This window comes from Sarcophilus harrisii, chromosome 5 (assembly GCF_902635505.1).
Source record: "Sarcophilus harrisii chromosome 5, mSarHar1.11, whole genome shotgun sequence".
NCBI classification, from domain to species: Eukaryota; Metazoa; Chordata; class Mammalia; order Dasyuromorphia; family Dasyuridae; genus Sarcophilus; species Sarcophilus harrisii.
Window position 1 is genome coordinate 65,535,976 of NC_045430.1, and position 19,422 is coordinate 65,555,397.

A 19,422-nucleotide genomic window follows, 5' to 3' on the forward strand; every position below is an offset into this window, starting at 1 on the left:
TGTTAAATAGGTTACAGTATATCCTAGATACAATATATGTGTGCAGAACTGAACAGTTCTCTTGTTGCACTGGGAGAATTGGATTCAGAAGGTAAAAATAACCTGGGAAGAAAAACAAAAATGCAAACAATACATTCATTTCCCAGTGTTTTTTCTTTGGGTGTAGCTGCTTCTGTCCATCCTTGATCAATTGAAACTGAGTTAGATCTCTTTGTCGAAGAAATCCGCTTCCATCAGAATACATCCTCATACAGTATCATTGTTGAGGTATATAATGATCTCCTGGTTTTGCTCATTTCACTTAGCAATAGTACATGTAAGTCTCCCCAATCCTCTCTGTAGAATATATATTTTCTAAGCACAGCAAGATTATTAATGTTTAAAGAAAAGCATATATTCTTTCACACGCAACATCTGTGTCAGTAAAAATGACTTCTAAGCTCTTATCCTGGATGCCAATATGGGCCAGAGTGGTTCCTAAAGTCGGCCAGTTCTGTTCAGAGAGTGAGATGATGATTACCAAAACATCTTTTAGTTTCTCTAATGTGCTGTGATTCACAGCTCGGGATGGAGGGGAGAGGGACTTTGGAGAACCAAGCCACTTTCTTAAAGGTGTGGTCCCCTTGAACCTTTTTACAGGATTTTCTGGGTTCCACAAGTGTAGGCCTCAACAAGGAATAATTTGTACTACACAATACCTCTTCTCTTTTAACTGCTCCACTTCATTTCTGGTTTTCTTCTCTTGTGTTAGACATTTTTCCCTCTTCTGCTTTTGAGTTAATAGAGACAGATTTTTAATTCACAATGACAGGGTCCTGACAAAGATGTCATATTGTAGTGACATAAGAGTTTGCTTAATCAGAGAATTGCAGAGTTCCTTGGTTAACTGAGCAGCAGAAACCAGCCTGTCACTCAGTATGATTAAACAAAATGGAATTAAACGGAAAAAGAGGACTCACACAGCAAAACTCCTCAGGTTGGCTCTCTGGACAATGTAGTCATGCCAGGCCAGTTCTTCAGTCACATTGGAACTTCTTACCCTAAAGCAGCAGCCTACCACTCCTCCTCTGAGCCTCTCAGAGGTTTCACCTCCCAAACTGTAGGTGGAGCTAGAAGGCAGTTGCTCACACTGCAGCCTGCTTTGGCTGTTGTCCAGTGAGCTTCCCAGCGTGCTCCAGTCTTGGTTTGGGTCTGACGGTAAAACAGCAGCTCTGAACCAGTCAGCAGGCTCCCACAAAACCAGCTAAAATTTTTCTGACATCTGATTTTGTTGACTCCTTAATTCAGCCTTTTTGCAGCTGACTTTTTCACTTGTCTCATATCAGAGACTCCTGGTGATTAATGACTAAACTTTCTCTTATGAGGTAAAACTCACAAAATTCCACCTTTTTGTTAGACAAACCAACAGTAATCTTTCCATAGTCTACAGTTATTTGATTTACCTTTTTATCAGAAATAATGTCTGGAGACACTTGGGCCTGTGGTGACTTGCTCCAGGGTCCCACAGCTAGTAGATGTCTGAGGTCAAATTTGAAGTCAGGTCCTCCTGCTTTGTTGGGCAAGGGCTCTTTTTGCTGTCCTACCTGGCTGCCCCATCTTCTGATGCTTTAAAGAAACTTATTATATTCAAATAAGTAGGACCACAGTGTCTTACAGCCTCAGTCATTTCTTTACCCTCAAACAAGTCCTGGGTATATTTATCCAAGGAGCAATTCTCTACACAGTCTGTACCTCTTCATATTTTATTGGAGAAATTTTACTTATAAGTGGATTTGATTAGTTTTTCTAACATAATAATTCTTTTTCTGCCCCCTTCCCTAACCAAACTGTTTGGGCAGTGGCTTATATTCCTTAACCTTTTTTGTGATATTGACTCCTTTGGTACTCTGGTGAAATCTATGGCCTTATCAGGATGTTTTAAATTGCACATAGTAAAATACATAAGATTACAAAAGAATCCAATTACTTTAAAATACAGTTATCAAAATATATTTTTTAAAAAGACCAAGTCCAAGAACCTTTGTTTTTACAAGTTAGTTTCAGTCTTTTTTTTTTTTTTTTAACAAAAAAAATTCCTTTTATGCAACTTTCAGCAAGCATATTGTTTATGGATTTTTTTTTTTAATGTAGGGATTGTTTTATTTGTATTTATCTCCTTACTTACTAGCACAATCCTTGGAACACTCAGTGTATCATTTAAAGTCCTACTTGTTTCCCCAGTACAGCAATCCAGTCTGCTTTTCTCCTCTTTAGTTCTTGATTTTAGCTATAATATGTATGCTGATCTATGAATGAGTTAATTACTATTTCATAGCATTAGTTATTTTTGGCAACTATAGTTATGGACTTTATTCGTTGGGTGGAAGTTGTGCATTTTTCTTTGGATTCTTAGAATTATATAATTAAAGTTTTAGAATTAAAAGAAACCTTGGCCATCATCTGGTTAGTTGTTTCATAAATCTCGTCATAATATTTGTGCTATAGTAAAATTACATTTGTTTTAACTGAACTTGTAGGTAACTGAGGCAGTTTGAAATATAAGAGAAGCCTGGATTAAGAATCAGAGTACACTTATAGCTCTACTCATGTGACCCTAGGCCAATCAGTTAACCTCTGGGCTTCTCTAAAATGAAGGGTTTGTACCAGATGCCCTCTAAGCTTCTTTCCAGCTCCAAATCTGTGAGCTCACTATGACTAGTTAAGTTGCTTATTACTGTGTTGTCCATATTTCCACCCCCATTAGTTGTAAGATTTGCAGCTGATTAGGATCCTATAGGTAACATTAATTCATTGCTGCAAAAAGAGGTTTCATTAAGCCCATAAACTTTTTATTTTTTTTTATTATAATAACTTTTTATTGACAGAACCCATACCAGGGTAATTTTTTTACAACATTATCCCTTGTACTCACTTGTGTTCCGATTTTTCCCCTCCCTCCCTCCAACCACTCCCCTAGATGGCAAGCAGTCCTATATATGTTAAATATGTCGCAGTGTATCCTAGATACAATATATGTGTGCAGAACCGAGCAGTTCTCTTGTTGCACAGGGAGAATTGGATTCAGAAGGTAGAAATAACACGGGAAGAAAAACAAAAAATGCAAACAGTTTACATTCATTTCCCAGTGTTCTTTCTTTGGGTGTAACTGCTTCTGTCCATCATTGATCCATTGAAACTGAGTTAGATCTCTTTGTCAAAGAAATCCACTTCCATCAGAATATATCTTCATGCAGTATCGTTGTTGAAGTATATAATGATCTCCTGGTTCTGCTCATTTCACTCAGCATGAATTCATGTAAGTCTCTCCAAGCCTCTATGTATTCATCCTGCTGGTCATTTCTTACAGAACAATAATATTCCATAAAATTCATATACCACAATTTACCCAACCATTCTACAATTAATGAAGCCCATAAACTTTTAAAAACAACAATTTATTCCCTACTTTTGTAATACTTAAAGGCTTCAGCTTGATTTTAGAACCATCTTGGGTCAGAAGAAACTGAAGGGCAAATGGCTAGTAAAAGTGCCCTTAGCCAGGGATGGGCAATGTCTAGCCTGCAAAATCTTTTGCTAAGGCAACTGCAGGCAAGGAATGAAAGCTAGATAAAATGACCTCCCATTGCTTGAATTCTAAAAGCTGGTAATTTTGTATGGCCTGAAAGTAATGTTATCAATATACAAATGGCCATTGGCAGAAAAAAGGTTCTATGCCATAGGCATAGATAACATCACTTTACAATTTAAACTTACATGTAACCTCAGTCAAATTTTTGTTTAGAGAATATATTGAATGATAGATATGCTGGTGTTTGCTAGATTGGTAGTTGTTTAGAATCTTCATAAAACAATTGCCTAGAACAAGATTCTATGTTATAGTATAACTCTTACTTTTTTTTTTTTTTTAGTCTTATACTTTACTAGCCAGCCCCTGCAGGAAAAGAGTATAATATCACAATATGTATTCCCAAAATTCAGCGATCACTAACAAGTTTTTATTGAGTGTTTTGTACAAAGTACTGTTTTAGTCTTTGTGTAAATACAAAGAAACATTACATAGAACTCTACGTTTTATTAGATCTAGAGTCTAAAAAATCTTATCCAATACTCTGGCTTTTGATAATATAGAAGGGTCTGGGTAGGTTATTTAAGGATTATTATGAGTTGGTTCATTTTAATTGTTTTCAACAAACTGATGATTTAATGGTAATAAAAATAAAGTAGTTAAGGAAAATTCCTGAACAATTGAAAAAGTTCATTTAACAGCTAACACCTATTTGATTCAATCCAACCAGTATTTAATAAATTAAGCTTTTAGGGGAGATGTAAAATTTTGATAAAAATATAGTTCCATTTACAGAAGTTTATAGCCTAGTAGAATATCAATCATTACACAAATAGCATGACTACAAAATAATAAACGTTAAGTACATTACAGAGTTGTAAAGCAAAGCTTTTTGTGAAGTCCTAATGAAAAATATTATGGTTGAAAAAGATTATAATAAGAGGTGACTTGGACTGGGCTTTAAAAGATGGGAAGTAACTATGGTTATGGTCAGGAATCCTTAGATTTGTGCATGTCATGGAACTCCTTTGTCACTGCTAAAAGCAATGGATCCCTTTTGAGAATGTTTATAGAAAATGAATGCATTAATTGTAATGACCGGATTTGGTTCTAAAAAGAAATGAAAATTGCATGTACCTTTCTTTGCAGACGGAAGAAACAATGGATATGAAACATTGCATATCCTGGCAGCCAGGATTAGTTTTTATTATTTATTATTATATATTATATATTATTATTTATTATTTTATTAGTTTTTTGCCATATCTCAGCTTTCCTGAAGTGTTGGGAAAGTGATACTTCAGACTTCAAACAGTCAAAGATTGGTACTTGGGACAAGGAGGAAAAGGAGTAGGACAAACCACAAACTGGATAATTAGCTACTGGGTAACTTAGATTTGATAATTTTTGCTTGCTAAGTTAGTGATATGTTTTTTTTTCTCCCCCTTATTGCTCTCAGTGAGACGATCTAAGCGGACACAACTCACAGCCCTTGACTGCCTACACTTGGCCCAAAGCAGAGAAGGTTCATTTTCTCTGACTCAGCCTTTAAGTCAAAGGTGGACAAGCAAAGATCTGAACTGGAGACTCTGTCCTAAATCCAAGAAAAGAAACAGAGGTATGTTTGTACATTAAAAACTTAAAAAATACGTAAGAGAAATCTAGTTCGGTTTCACTGTGACAGGAGAAAACATCATGTTTTGATCGTTCTTCCAGGCTGAAAATCTAGAATACTCTTTGCTTTTACTTGGCCTTAAAGTAAACAAACAAATAAATAAATAAATGAAAACTTCATCATAGCAAAGACCTAGGTTCAGGAATTTACAGGAAATTATTATTCAAGAAGCTGATACAAGGATTTTATGATTAGGCAGTACAGCAAGCAGACAAAGTATATGCACGTATTCTGTAGTAATATAAACAAACAGGTTTGCCAGGAGGATGTAAGAAATTCATTTAGCATGAAGATGGGAAGGGATACATGTTATGGAGAAAACATGCTCAAAGTTGGGGTTCAGGTGGTAAAATTATAAATGCTAAAAATAGACTTGGTTGGGATCAGGTAGTTTGTGTCAGATGTAAGGTGGCATTCCTAATCTGACCCAGATGTGATGGAGAGTTCTCAAGGTAGAGAGTTCCTTTATTGGCATCAGGACTACTTGGCCTAAGTGACTCCATATTGGAATCTTATCATTATAACTATAACTATATTAAATTATATAAAGTTTACAATTATCACTCTTTCATTTCCTTTATCTGCCAGGTCATCAGGTATCACCCATCCTTTCAAAATGTTTTTGCTTTTTTTTGTTCATACAGCAACTCAATTTAATTTAGGTTATAGGTGATATAAATCTGTATCACCTTATAGTTAGCCTATTATGATAACTTCCCAAATGTTTTCAGCAACCTTTTTTATTTCACTCTTTCTGTCTTTTCTATATGTTGGAACCAGATTAATCTTCTTTTTAAAAAAATTCATCATGTTTCATTGTTTGAGAATCATTCCTCATCCTGGCAATAACAACTTGGCTCTATTCAATCATACAACTTTGAAATTCTGCTAGTCTCGAACATGTGGCATAATGGAAAGACAATTGGGTTTGAATCTTATTTCTTCTATACTTTGTGATCTTGGTCAAGTCCTCCTTTGATTCTAAATGTTTTCATCTGTAATAACAAGTATAATGCTGAGACAGCAGGGCAGTAGAGAGAGCACTGGACTAGGAACCAATAAGACCTGAGTTCAAATCCAGCCTCAGATACATACTCGCTTTTTGCTTTTGAGCAAGTCATTTAATGTTTGCCTCAGTTTCCTCATCTGTAAAATGGGAATAATTACTTCTATTTCAGGGTTATGGGGATCAAATGAGATAATGTAAGCTCTTTGCTAACTTCAAAGCACTATAAAATGCTAGCTATTATGATTAATCAGTCAGTCAGTAAGCACTTTTTAAGTGCCTATTATGTCCTAGGCACAGTGCTAAGCCCTGGGGATACAAAGAAAGGCAAAAGACAGTCCCTACCTTTAAGAAGCTCCTAGTCTGAAGGGGAGGGAGAGGACTTTTTTTCAGCTTTGTGTCCTCAATATATTAAGAGAAGACCCTTTGCTCCAGCCAAGTTGCTATCCATTATCGTTTTAATGTGCCCAAATCCTTTATGCTTTTGTTTATATTGTTGTTCTGGAATGCTTTCCTTCCTGTCCATCAGCCTGATTTTGCCCAACTTATAAGAACTAGTCCAAGGTCCATCTCCTTAGTGAAGTTTTCCTTCCTACATTGGTCTTTCCCTAAATGGAAATAATTGCTGTCTGTGCTTTATAAGAAAAAAATTTACATTTATAACATTCATTAAAGTTTCAGGCACTTTTTTTTATGTACATTATCTTAGAGGCTATTACGGTATGGTGTATAGAGAGCTGAAACCAGGAGAAGATAGCAGTCCTTTTTCTGGTCTAATCTGTGTTCTTAATAGTGTGTTTGGCAACTCTGTAAGACTCCTACAGAGAATTTGCTAATTGTATCAGTAGAAGAGATTTCCTTATACCAATGAAATCATGGCTTCAATCTCAGTTCTATTTTCTCATTTTTATATGAATCCTATGGTAATGAAACTGAGGTTCAAAGAAATTAAATGATTTATCTGTAAACTCACAGTTAAACTCATTTGTAATTTTTAAGTTCTTTACTGTATGTAATTCTTGTATTTCACCTCTCTTAAGCTACATTAGTAATTCCTCATGGAAAAGGACCATGGTAGTACACATATATATAGACATGACACACACATGCATTTACTAAGTGGAAGAAAATATTAATTGTTTTGACTACACATACATCAGTTCTAAACCTCATTTTTTTCAGACAGTTTTGACTGACTTAATAATTATTCTTCTTAGTATACAGCTTTAATTTAAACATTCCCCAGATCACATTTAAAGACCATTATCTAATTGGAAGCCTATTTGCCTTTCCCAGAAAGAGCAATTAAAATTTCATTGGTCTAATATCTTTTGTTTTTGTAGCACAGTAATGATAAGAAGTAAAAGCTTACTTCAGCCAAACTAACCAATACAATAGCTTTCTCTATCTGATATTTACAAGTGACAATCCACACCTACTGTCTCCTCCCTCTGCATTGAAAGGAGAGAAAAGTGTATTTTCTCACTTCTCTTCCAGGGCTGAGATTAGTTAATATCGTTGTGTAGTATACAACGTCATTTTATTCTTTTTATTTACATTGTTAATATTACATTTGTAATTTTCCTTATTTTAAAAAACTTTTTTCTGCTTTAGTTTTTTTTAATTTTTCCTGTTTCTTTGACTTGCTCATATTTATTTCTTACAGTGCAATAATATTTAATTTGTTTAGTTGGTAGATACTAATTTTATTCTTATGTTTCTACTACCACAAAGTTAAATTTTATGCAAAAGGGAAGAAGTCATGGGTGATATATGTTAAATTTTTCTCCCTCTGACCTTCTAGAGATAGTGAAAACTTTGGAATAGAATATGAATGTTTAGTCAAAGAGTAAGGATATTTGTTACAGCAGTTTAAAGAAGAGACATGGTGTCTTGAAAAAATTTTAGGCTTACTTATTTGTTTTTTTAATCATTGAAAATTCCTTAAAAGAGACAACTCACATCTTGAAATCTAGTTAAGTTGTATAACTCTTATTTCATGGTGAATGCTTTAAAAGTTATCTTTGGTTGGAGGATATCTGAATGGTTGGAATAGGAAAAAAATACACACTTTAAAAAATTACTAACAGCAGTAGAGAGAAAAAAATTCCAACAGCCCTTGATGGTCTTCATTACATTTTTTTTTTTTTGGTGGGGGTTTTAGTATTTGCTTTAAATAAAATCTACTTTCTCACCATATAGTCACCAAAACCCACTTTACTTCTGTATTCTGAGTGCGTCATCTCCCTATCACACGAGTGATAGGATAGTGTTTTGAGACCCTGCTTACTGCACCAATTGCACTGTCCTCTGGAATAAGGCAGTGCCTCCCGGAGTGCAGGTTCTCCTGTTGAGCCTTTATTTCTATAGGGGGGCTTATAGAACATGTCCCCAGTGTAGATATGGCGGTCAATAGAGTAAGTCCTTTTCTGGATACCTAACCTTTGTCTAAGAAAAGGCTGACCAGCCAGTCAGAGGGGCTGGGGAAACAACTCTCTAAAGAGTTCAAGTACTGTGAATGACATAAGACAACCAGAGTGGTTCAGGGCAAACTCTTGTTGAAAGCAGTGGGGAAGGGGGAAGGAGAGAGACCCTGGCACACAGCGCAGTTGTGCCCACTGTCATGTACAAGGGTTGTATTCCATCAGGAGCACCGAGGCCATTCCCCTTTGATTTCCATTCTGTCCTCAGGCTGAATCTGGCTTTTAATTTCCTCCTCCCCCCCAACCCCTTTCTCTCCTGTTTTCTCAAGTGAAGTGTATTTCTGTGTCCAACTCTGTTTTACAATCAGTTTTACTTCTCTTCTCCATTTGTTCTTCCTCCTTGTTGGTATAGATGTTTGGTACTTGATTTTGGGAGATAATTTTTTTTTTTTTTTTTTTTTTTTTACTTTTTTCCTCCTCTCTCCACTCCCCTCACTTCTAAGTAGTTCTCTTCTAATCTCTCTCTCTCTGTAATGTAAACTCTCTGAATGGATTTAGATCACATGAATTGTCTCCCCGTTTTTGAATGTAGATATTTAATGCTTGTTTAGTCCTTTATCATTTGTTTACCTTTTTATGTTTTTTTTTTTTCACTCCTGTGTTTGAACTTCAACACAGCTCTGGTCTTTTTAATTAGGAATCTTAGAAGTCTTCTACTTTAAGGTCCTTCCCTTTCCCCCCCCCCCCCCCCCCCAATAGCATTATACTCAGTTTTGCTGGATAAGTAATTTTTGTCTATAAGCCTATATATATAATAAGTCTTTGCCTTCTGGAATATGATGTTCTAAGTTCTCTGCCCTTTATGTGGTAGTTACTAAGTCATATGAGATCTGACTTGCCCCTCAGTTCTTGAATTCTTTTTTTCTGGATGCATATAGTATTTTTTATTTGACTCAAACTTTGGATTTTGGCTGTGATATTTCTGGGAATATTTCTTTTATTCCCATTTTTTTCTTTTTTTAATGTTTTATTTGTTCCCAATTACATATGAAAACAATTTCTAACATTAAAAAAAAATTGAGTTCCAAATTCTTTCCCTTCCTTTTTGCCTTTCTCTTGAGAAGGCAAACAATATGATATTAATTGTATATGTCATAGAAAACATTTCCCTATTATCCATGTTGAAAAAAAAAAAGCAAGGAAAATAAAGTAAGAAAAGTATGTTTCATTCTGCCTTCTGAATTCCAAATTAGTTATGGTCTCTTCATCAGGAATGCTTGAAAAAATGCTTCTATTTCGTTAAATGTTTTTTCCCCCCTCTGAAGGATTATAATCCTAGCCCCTTTGCTCTTGAAATATGAACTATTACATTCTAAACCCTCCATTCTCTTTAATGTAGCAACTACTAGTTTTAGTTTTATACTGACTGTGACTGAATTGATTTGAATTGTTTCTGGCTATTTGCAGTATTATCTCCTTCACTGAGGAATTCTGGAATTTTGCTATGATATTCCTGGGAGTTTTAATTTTGGGATCATTTTCAGGAAGTGATTTCTAGATTCTTTCAGTTTCTATTTTGTCTTCTGGTTCTAAGGTATAAGGGCGCAGTTTTTTTTTCTTGTTAATTCTTGCAAGGTGACATCTAAGCTCTTTTTAAAAATTTTTAAATTATGACTTTGAGGTGGTCCAGTTATTCTTTTGTCTGTCCTGGATCTATTTTCCAGATGATTTGTTTTCCCAGTGAGATATTTCACACTTTCTTTTACTTTTCCCCCTATTCTTTTGATTTTGCTTATTGTTGTCTCATGGCATGAGAGCTTCTACTTGCCCAATTTTAATTTTTAAGGAATTATTTATACTTCATGAGTTTTAGTATCTCCTTTTCTATTTGGCTAATTCTAGTTGTTTTCTTAAGTGAATTTTTGTATAGCTTTTTCATGTGGCTAAATCTGCTTTTTAAGACTTTTTTTCTTCAGTGGATTTTGTTGGTGTTTCTTTTTCCAAAACACAGCCAGGTGATAAAAGAGTTCAGATTTTTTATTGTGTCCTTTTATATAGCCCGGTTAGCTCTGGCCTATCTCTTCGCTTGGTTCCAAGAGATTTTGCAGCTTTGTCCTTGGCTTCTGCCTCTGCTTTCTTCAGCCTCCAGCCAGCACCAAGTTGGAAGATGCAATGAATCTCTTTTGCCTCTAAGATAGGGCTTGTGGGCTTCCTCCCAGAGCGCTCCCAAGAAACTCTCTCAAGCTCTAAGAGCTTCCTGTATATATATGATCTCCCAAAGGTTAACTCTGCCTTCTGGAGACAGAGGGATTCTGGGTTATCTCCCAGAGTGCTCTCTGGCCCTAAGGGAGGTGTGAATTCGGATATCTCTTTCTAAACCCTGAACTTTCCCAAACATGTGAACTCCATTGAGTACTTAGATACTTATTAGCTCTCTAAAGGTGTGAACACAAGCATCATTTCTATCAGTTGTACTTAGTACCTTGTTTCAAGTTCTGGCCCAAAATATCTCCTCAGATCAAATCAATCATATTGAATCATGCCAAATTAGATAATTATTGTCTCTATCAACTCTAATGGCTTAACACTTTGTAAAGATTCCAACAGGACTTTTCTACCTCTTTTACCATTTGGCCTATTCTCTTTTTTAAAAGCTGTTATTTTCTTCATTTGTGTGTGTGTGTGTGTGTGTGTGTCTCCTTTATCAAGTTGTTGACTCTTTTTTTCATGATTTTCTTACATTACTCATTTCTTTCCCCAATTATTTTCTTTACCTCTCTTATTTAGTTTTCCCTATTTTGGGAGTTAAAGGTAAGGAGTTCTTCCAGGAATTGGGTTTGAGATCAATCCATATTTTCTTTGAGGCTTCAGATGTAGCAGTTTTGGCTTGTCTTCTGACTGTTACCCTTTCACCATAATAACTTTTTATAGTTGGGTTCTTTTTAAAATTTGCTTATTTTAACCTGTTTCTTGATTTTTTAAGTTGATATTAAAGTTGAGCTTTGCTCTAAGGGCAGATGGGGTATTGTCCCAAACTTCAGGTTTTTGTGCAGCTATTTTCAGAACTAATTCTGGAGTTCTGAAATTTTCAGTTTTTTAAAGGAGAGTTGTTTTACTACTTACTTGGTCTATGCTATATTTAATGAGCAGCCACAGCCCTTCTTTTCCCCGCCCTGTAGGGATCCCTGATGCGGGAGCCCTGATGCCCTGTAGTCACAAGCTTTGGTGTGCCAGTGCTCCTCCTTGCTCTGAGACCAAAACTCAGGATTTCGACCCAGAATTGTGTTTGGACAATGCAACAGTTCTGCACCCAGTACCAGCAAACAGAGTCCTGTAATATCTTTCTGGCCATTTGTCTTATGGACTTCTTATGGTCTGTGGACTAAGCTCTGGGAACTGCTACTGGTGATTCAGCTGCCCCAAAGGTGGCCTGATGCTGTCTTGCCCTGGTGTTGCCTGGGCTGGAATGTGTTGTGCTCTCACCGTGGTACAAAAGGCTTTTTCTGCCAACCTTTTAAGTTGGCTTGGACTAGAAAATTGTTTTACCCCCTGTCCTTTTGTTGGTTCTGCTATTCCAGAATTTGTTTTTAGGTATTATTTAAAGTTGTTCAGAGGAGAATTTGGGAGAGCTTAAGTCAATGCCTGTTTTTCCTTCACCAACCTGGCTCTTTTACCCTTTGGTATTTTTTTTAAAGAGGTAACCAGTGGAGTTTCTTTTTTCTTCCCTTCTCTCCCTCTCCCCTCCCCTTTTTATTTCCTTTTTGTTCTGTGGTTCTTTGATCTGGGTGGTTTTATTTTATTAAATTTTAAAATTAGATGTCTAGCTCTTGACTCATACCATTCACATGGTCCACTGATTCTTAATTTATTTTTTTTAATCTTAATTTCTTTTCTAGTCTTTTGACTTTGTTTTAAATATTTTTGTTTTATGGCATTATTGGCTTTTTGGTCATTCTAATTTTCAGAAAGTTTGTTTCTCGGGCGAGGTTTTCTTTGCTTTTCAAATTCTCTCTTCCTTAGTTCTCATATCTTTTCTCATTTTTCCTCAAGTACTCTTATTATTTTAAAAATATTTTAAACTCTTTCCAAACACTTGTGTAATTTCTTCCAGGAATTCTAGTTGAGTTTGGACTCAAGTTGTATTTTTGCTTTAGATATTTTGGAGTCATTCTTTTTTTCTGTATTTGTGTTTTGAGCTTTCTTGCTGTCATAATAGCTCTTTATGGAGTTTTTTCCCCCCTTCTCATTCTTCTAGTCTGCTTCCTAATTTTAGGCTTGATGTTAGAGCTAGACTCTGAAGTACTTTGGATGGAAGGTCTAGGCTGTTTCTGTTGCTGCTTTCTTATAGTATTGAATGTTATGTTATTCTACAGTTTTAGATTGGGGACCTACAAGCTTTTAGTGCTTCTAGAGTAGTCTGAGGGCAAAGTAATTGCTATCTCCCTGGTTTGAGCTCTGCAATTTGTTTTTAAGTCTGTACAAGAGTAGACTATTGCTAGACTCTGCCCTTATCAGTCAGCTGGAAAGTTTTACTGCTTCAGTGTGGCATAATTATGGGCTCCAATTTGTTCTGAGATTCTTCTTTGCAATCTGGGGTTCCTCCTTGCAGTCTAGTCAGAATGCTGGATGTGAGTCCCTACTTTTAGCCTGGAGTATGAGCCACACTGTTGTTTCTGTTATCATTTCTCTTCAGCTCTCCCCAGGTCTTTAACCCAGAAATGAGTAATGAGTGTCAAAGTTGGCATCTGTCCCTGTTGTAGTGCCCTGCTTTGGGTCTTGTAGAGTACGGGTCAGCATTTTCCTGGTACTGTGGTGCTACTGCACAGTGTTCCACAAACGTCATACTGCTGGCCTGACCTCAGTTGTCCATAAGGCTTTCCTGTCTCTCTCTATGCTGAGCTTGGGGGACCAATTGATTCATTGAACCTTTTTCTGGATTTTCACAGTGTGATTCAGTTTATGTATATTCTATATCTGTTTAAAGGAGTTTTGTGAAAAGGAGTTCCCACTCCATTCTTACCATTTCTCCATCTTGTCACCTCCACCTCTCCAATACATCTCTTTTGATGTTTAACAAAGAGCTAGTGTGCTTTTACAAACCCTAGTGATTAGTTTTTTTCTTCTTAAAAGACCCATGATTTTCATGGGTAAAACATGATTTTCATACAACAGGAATAAATCAAAAGGGTCTTAGGTCTTGGCTTTGCATAGGGTCAGTATATGTGGTTCTAGATCTATGAATGTGACTGAATATAGATTTTACATTCTTTTTTTTTTCCTTCAACATTCAAGTGTTCAGTTTGCATCATGTTATTCAGTATTTATTTAAATGTTCCTTAGTATGTTGACAGTATATTGTACCAAACAATACATAGTAGTGCTCAATGAATATTAATTTCTCCTTCATGTATATCTTAAGTGTCTCTTCCTTAAAGATTGTTTCATTTTTATCTTTGTATCCTCAGGATCTAGGAGAGTATCTGGTACATAAACATTTTATTGACTATTTGACTGACTTAAAAATGATTATTTGTTGATTGACTGATCTGTTTGCATCTCAGAATATGTCCACCTGTCCCTAAAGTCCATATAGCCATATACCATATAAATAGCATATGGATTTAATGTTTTCCAGTCAGTTATTTCTAATCTATCCTCTAATTCTTTCCATTAACATGGAGAATTAGTAATTAATTTGTTTGTATAGTTAAAGAGTACTAAGTAACTGTAGATGTTATAGAAATAGAATGATGTCATTCATTTAATTTCTTTTTTTCCTTGTTTTTTCTATGCAGAACAGGGATTTCTGAGACGAGTGACTGATTTCTTTCCAGTTAGTCAACGATCATGCACCAGTGACATGGCGGAAAGTGGCTCCACTGATGAAAATAATGCTTCTGATGATGAAATGGCCTTTGCTTGTGCTTTGCCACAAGAACATGAAAGGGAATCTAACTTAACCCCTTTGGGATCTGTTGTGACTTCTAGGAAGCGATGTCTTTCCTTTGACCAGGAAGGAAGCCAAGTCACAGGAAGAGACCATTGTGGTGGTGTGGCGAAGAAAAACCTCAAGGACCAATCCACAGCTCCTGGGGAAATGAAATGGGAAATGAATTGTTTATTCCAAGTCCCATTAAATCCTGGACAAATTAAGCAAGAAGATGAGGAAAATGGCCCCAAACCTGACCCTTATTATGGGCTTCTTGGAAACTTGCCCTGTCAGGAGCCCCAGAGCCACATCTGTAGTCTTCCCAGTGAAGTCCTGAGGCACATCTTTGGTTTCATCCCTATGGATGATCTCTATAAGAGCCTGAGCCTAGTATGCCAGCTTTGGAGAGAGATTATCAGTGACCCCCTGGTAAGTGCCCGGAGACTTGAAATGAATGAAACTGTGTTTATCTTTAAAAAGCACATAATAGAGTCTCACCAGAAAATTTTCTCCATTGGTTGCTTTTCAGGGAGGACCCTTAGATCTCAAATTTATGTTTTTCTTTTCCATTATTGGAGTGATCTGGTCCCTATTTGGGGGTTATTTCTTGAGATGGATGCCAGGAAGGGCAACCCCATACTTTCCATAAAAGTTTTGTAGATAATACTGTGTGATGAAGCATATCAGTTTTAAATAGTTGACCTTGACTAATAAGGAATTTCTTAACATTAATATTAGATTTCTATCTTGTGACTTTTTTTTTTTCTGTTCTAATAACCTGATTAACTTTGTCTGGTCTTTGACAAAGACTTGTAGCAGATTTTGCCGAATTTATATCTTTTGCATTCCAGCTTATAGGGAGATGAGATGGATAAAAGTGAACTTGATGAAATTGTTTCAAAGCACAAAGGATTTGAGGGAAATTAGCTTAGATTTAAGACTCTTGAAGAAATAGGAGTTTCTTTGCATTTTTGTCTTTTTGGAGCTTTTTCTGGCTCAAAATACATGCATTATTTTATATTATGTTTCCTTGACTCCCTGAATCTGGCACTTCTTTAAATTGGTGTGAATTATTTAATTGATCAGGAAAGAAGTGATCTTTTGAGATATTCTTCATTCAGCTCTGATGGCTTTTTGAAAGGATGTCTCTGCTTTTCACTTACCTCTTAAAATATAGCTTACAACTAACACTTTCTGTTTTCTGATAGGTATTTTCATGGATGAAAATAACAAAACTATACTTGGCTAATGTGAAAATAAATTTTGCATATCTTCATATGTTTAATAGATATCATATTTCTTAACTTCTGAATGGGTAGGGAGTAGAAAAAGAGAGAGAATTTGGAATCAAAAAGAAAAATAACAATTCCTTGTTTCACAATGCTTTTGCTTTCAGAAACTTTCATGTCTCATTTTATCTTTGTTGGTAGTCCCAGAAGCCTTAGGTTCATTTCTCCATTTTACAGATGGGAAAATTGAGGTAATGAGAATACAGTGAAGATTATACAAGAATACCAGAGTTAGAATTAGGACTTCTGACTATTTAGTAATAGGGAAGTCATTCTCTACTTATGGTTTAAGTTGTAGGTTATCTTATTGATATCCCAAGCTCTCTTGTTATCTTTAAATTCCTTATCTCACAGTTTATTCCTTGGAAAAAATTGTACCATCGTTACATGATGAATGAGGAACAAGCTGTCAGTGAAGTGGAAAATATTCTTTTGAACTATGCCATATTAAAAGAGGAGAACCTGTGTGTGCTGAACCTGATACGGTGAGTTACTTAGCTATGTCAGGGGAAAATGGGATCTTGGACTAGTTTATTCTCCTACAAAGTTAAACCAACAAAAATGCAGAAAGTCTTAGAACTGTACTCTCTTCTTCTATCACCTTTCCTTTTAGGCTATATATTACATTGGGACAGTAATCTGAAGTCCTTTTCAGAATTATCTAATTGCCTGACTGAAAAAAATCTTGCCATTACTTAGTCATTTTCCTAGTCAGAATAACTTTTTTGGAGGACTACCCTAAATTTTTCCAACCTATTTCTAAAACTAAGTCAAAATTCAAGAAGGTTCTCTGAAGATAGAATTAGGGTAGTGACTTCGAAGAGGAACTTTTGCTTAATTCATTGGAGAATAGTACCCTTTTTCTGTATACCTGGATTAGGGTAATGATCAAACTCAGGAAATGAAGGAAGTCTTCAATTCAAATCAAAGTATCTCTTCAATTTCACTTCTTTTCAGAATGAAAGAAGAAAGAACTTCTGAGAGATTAATTAAAGAGGGTTTTAGGAAAATGATCGTCCACGATATGCCAAAAGTTGTTGCAATTGTTCTCTTTATGGAAACAAAATGTTAAGAGAACTTTTATCTAAGCTCTGTAACTATGCTTCATCTTATTGCAAGTTTTGTCTCTGAGAATATTATATTACAACTTCAAAATGCCTTTTATGAAAAGGTTTGTAAGGGCAGATTAGATTTCTATCCCTTTGACTTTTTCTAAGCAGAAGTGCTTAAAATGAGCATAATTTAATTATTAAAATGTTTCTGATAGTTTTGTATTTATTCCACAGGCATTTATGATCATCTCTTTTATTAACTCTTTTTTTTTTTTGGCTGTACTACAGATACACAGTTGGTACCAAATATGTTCAGCATGTCAATTTTGAGGAGGCGAAGTGTTGCCTGAAAGATCATCCCCTCTTTCCTCAGGCAGAGGCATGCCTTTGTCAAAAGATGCTTGATTTGTATAATGCTCCTGGGGTATGTAAAGGGACTTTGGGCAGTTATAGACAAAGATGGCATTGCTTTCTCTGAAAGAGAATATATGTTGGGGAGTGAGTTCTATTTAAAACTACTTTGTGTTTTTATAGAATCTTGCTTTCCCTTTATTTGATTATTTTTTGATACTATTATCTAACAGTTGGTTTTCTCTGTGCCCCAGTAAAGGAGTGTGAGATCATAGAATTATATTACTTTAGACCTGAATTCTAAAAGACTCTACTAGTGTCTTAATCTAATGCCATAATCCTTTTTGTGGTACCTCTGATAGCTATTCATCTAACCTTCACTGGAAGTGAACTACTTAATTCTGTAGTGATAAAGAAATCATTGCCTTATGGGACAATGTTTGTTGGACAGCTTCAGTTATTTGGAAGACCCCAAGTTTCAGTTTTGCTACTTGGCACTGAAGACTTTGAGGGTGACATTTATAATTTGAAAGGGATGAAGCCCATCAGTAGAAAATATATTGTTTTTGGGTCGAGTTGGGAGAAGATCATTCAATCTCTAGTTTTCTTTTGTTCAGTCATTTCAGTTGTGTCCAACTCTTTGTGACCCCATTTGGGCTTTTCTTGGCAAAGATGCTGGAGTGGTTTGCCATTTCCTTCTTCAGCTCATTTTACAGATGAGGAACTTGTCAATCTCTAGTATCCAGAGTTAATGGACTTGATTGCCAGTTTACAGATAGTCTATCTTCTATGTGATATTGGGTAAGTTATTTAACTTTTCTTAGCCTGTAAAATGAGAGGGTTGGACTAAATAAACTCTAGAAGAACTAGATGATTCCTTCTAATTCTAAAACACTTAGTGATTCTGGGATATGAGTGTTCTGTAAATTAAATATTTGTCTTTGGCCACACAGTGAATGGCAACAGATTGCCCTTAGCACGTGTACTTCTGATTCTGTGGTTCTCTCATTTGGATTAGAAATTTATTCTCAAATGTAATTGTGAACTGTGCATGTAGCCTTATCACACAACTAGTCTTAAAGCAGAATAAGCTGCCACATAATTGGTTCTATTGTTATTTATGAAAGAAATTGTTGATGATACCAATGGGTTAGACAATTGTTCAGTGTTAATACAAAATATTTGCTTTACAATGAGTTGGTTGCTCTCTCTGCAAATGTTAGTCTTTTATTTAAAAAGAATCTTAATTTTAAAAATGTTAATAGGGTGTGTGTGTGTGTTCATGTGTTCTCTTACTAAACAATGGGACGGAATATGTTTTAACTTAAACTTTTATTTTTAGGGACTGTCTCAGTTCTTGGCATATAATACATAAATACATTTTTACTTTAATTTGTTGACTGTTACATCTATATTGAAAAGCATAGGATTTAATGTGGCAGGGTAACTGATCTTAACTATCATGTAAGGCAGCCAGATGGTTCAGTGGAGAGAATGCTGGCTCTGGAGTTAGGAAGATTTGAGTTCAGATTTAGCCTTGGATACTTCCTGACTATGTGGCCCTGAGAGGGTCACTTAATCTTGCTTTACTTCATTTCCTCAACTGTAGAATGGACATTCTATAGCACTCACTTTGTAGTGATGTGAGGGTTAAGTGAGATAATATTTGTAAAGTATGTAGCACAATGTGAATGAGGCTCACCGATACTGTAGAATGCTTATTCCTTTTCCTTCCCTCTTCTTAAGTTGACTGAACCCATAAGTTTGTTGAAGGCAAAGATTTTTCTCCCCAGTGCCTGGCATAAAAAGGCTCTTAAATGCTTGTGGAAATGAATTGGGCACAAAATGTTGTTTAATTATCTTCAGTCATGTTTGACTCTTTGTGACCCCATTTTGGGGTTTTCTCAACAAATATGAAGTAGTTTGTTATCTCCTCTTAAAGATTGCTCATGAGAAAACTGAGGCAACTTGCCTCACACAGCTAGTAAGTCTGAGGCTGGATTTGAACTCTGGCACTTAATCCCATGCACCCCTGGCTGCCTCTTCTGTGTGGGTGATTGTTAACTTAGCTCTAGTAGATTGACCTCTTATCTGAAGATCCCAAAGATCTCCTGCTGAAATATAGTAACCAA

The 19,422-nt window shown here is 35.7% G+C and overlaps 1 protein-coding gene across 4 annotated transcripts in view; it reads left to right on the forward strand.

The window, feature by feature from the left end:
- Window positions 1-19,422, forward strand: part of FBH1 (F-box DNA helicase 1) — a 93,215-nt gene that overhangs the window by 11,029 nt on the left and 62,764 nt on the right. For all 4 annotated transcript variants that reach the window (XM_023504663.2, XM_023504662.2, XM_003771368.3 and 1 more), the window contains exons 2-5: window positions 5,025-5,183; window positions 14,465-15,027; window positions 16,242-16,372; window positions 17,228-17,363. In XM_023504663.2, the coding sequence (XP_023360431.1) occupies window positions 14,530-15,027; window positions 16,242-16,372; window positions 17,228-17,363 (765 nt within the window). In that variant the 5' untranslated portion in view covers window positions 5,025-5,183; window positions 14,465-14,529. The remainder of the gene's footprint in view (window positions 1-5,024; window positions 5,184-14,464; window positions 15,028-16,241; window positions 16,373-17,227; window positions 17,364-19,422) is intronic.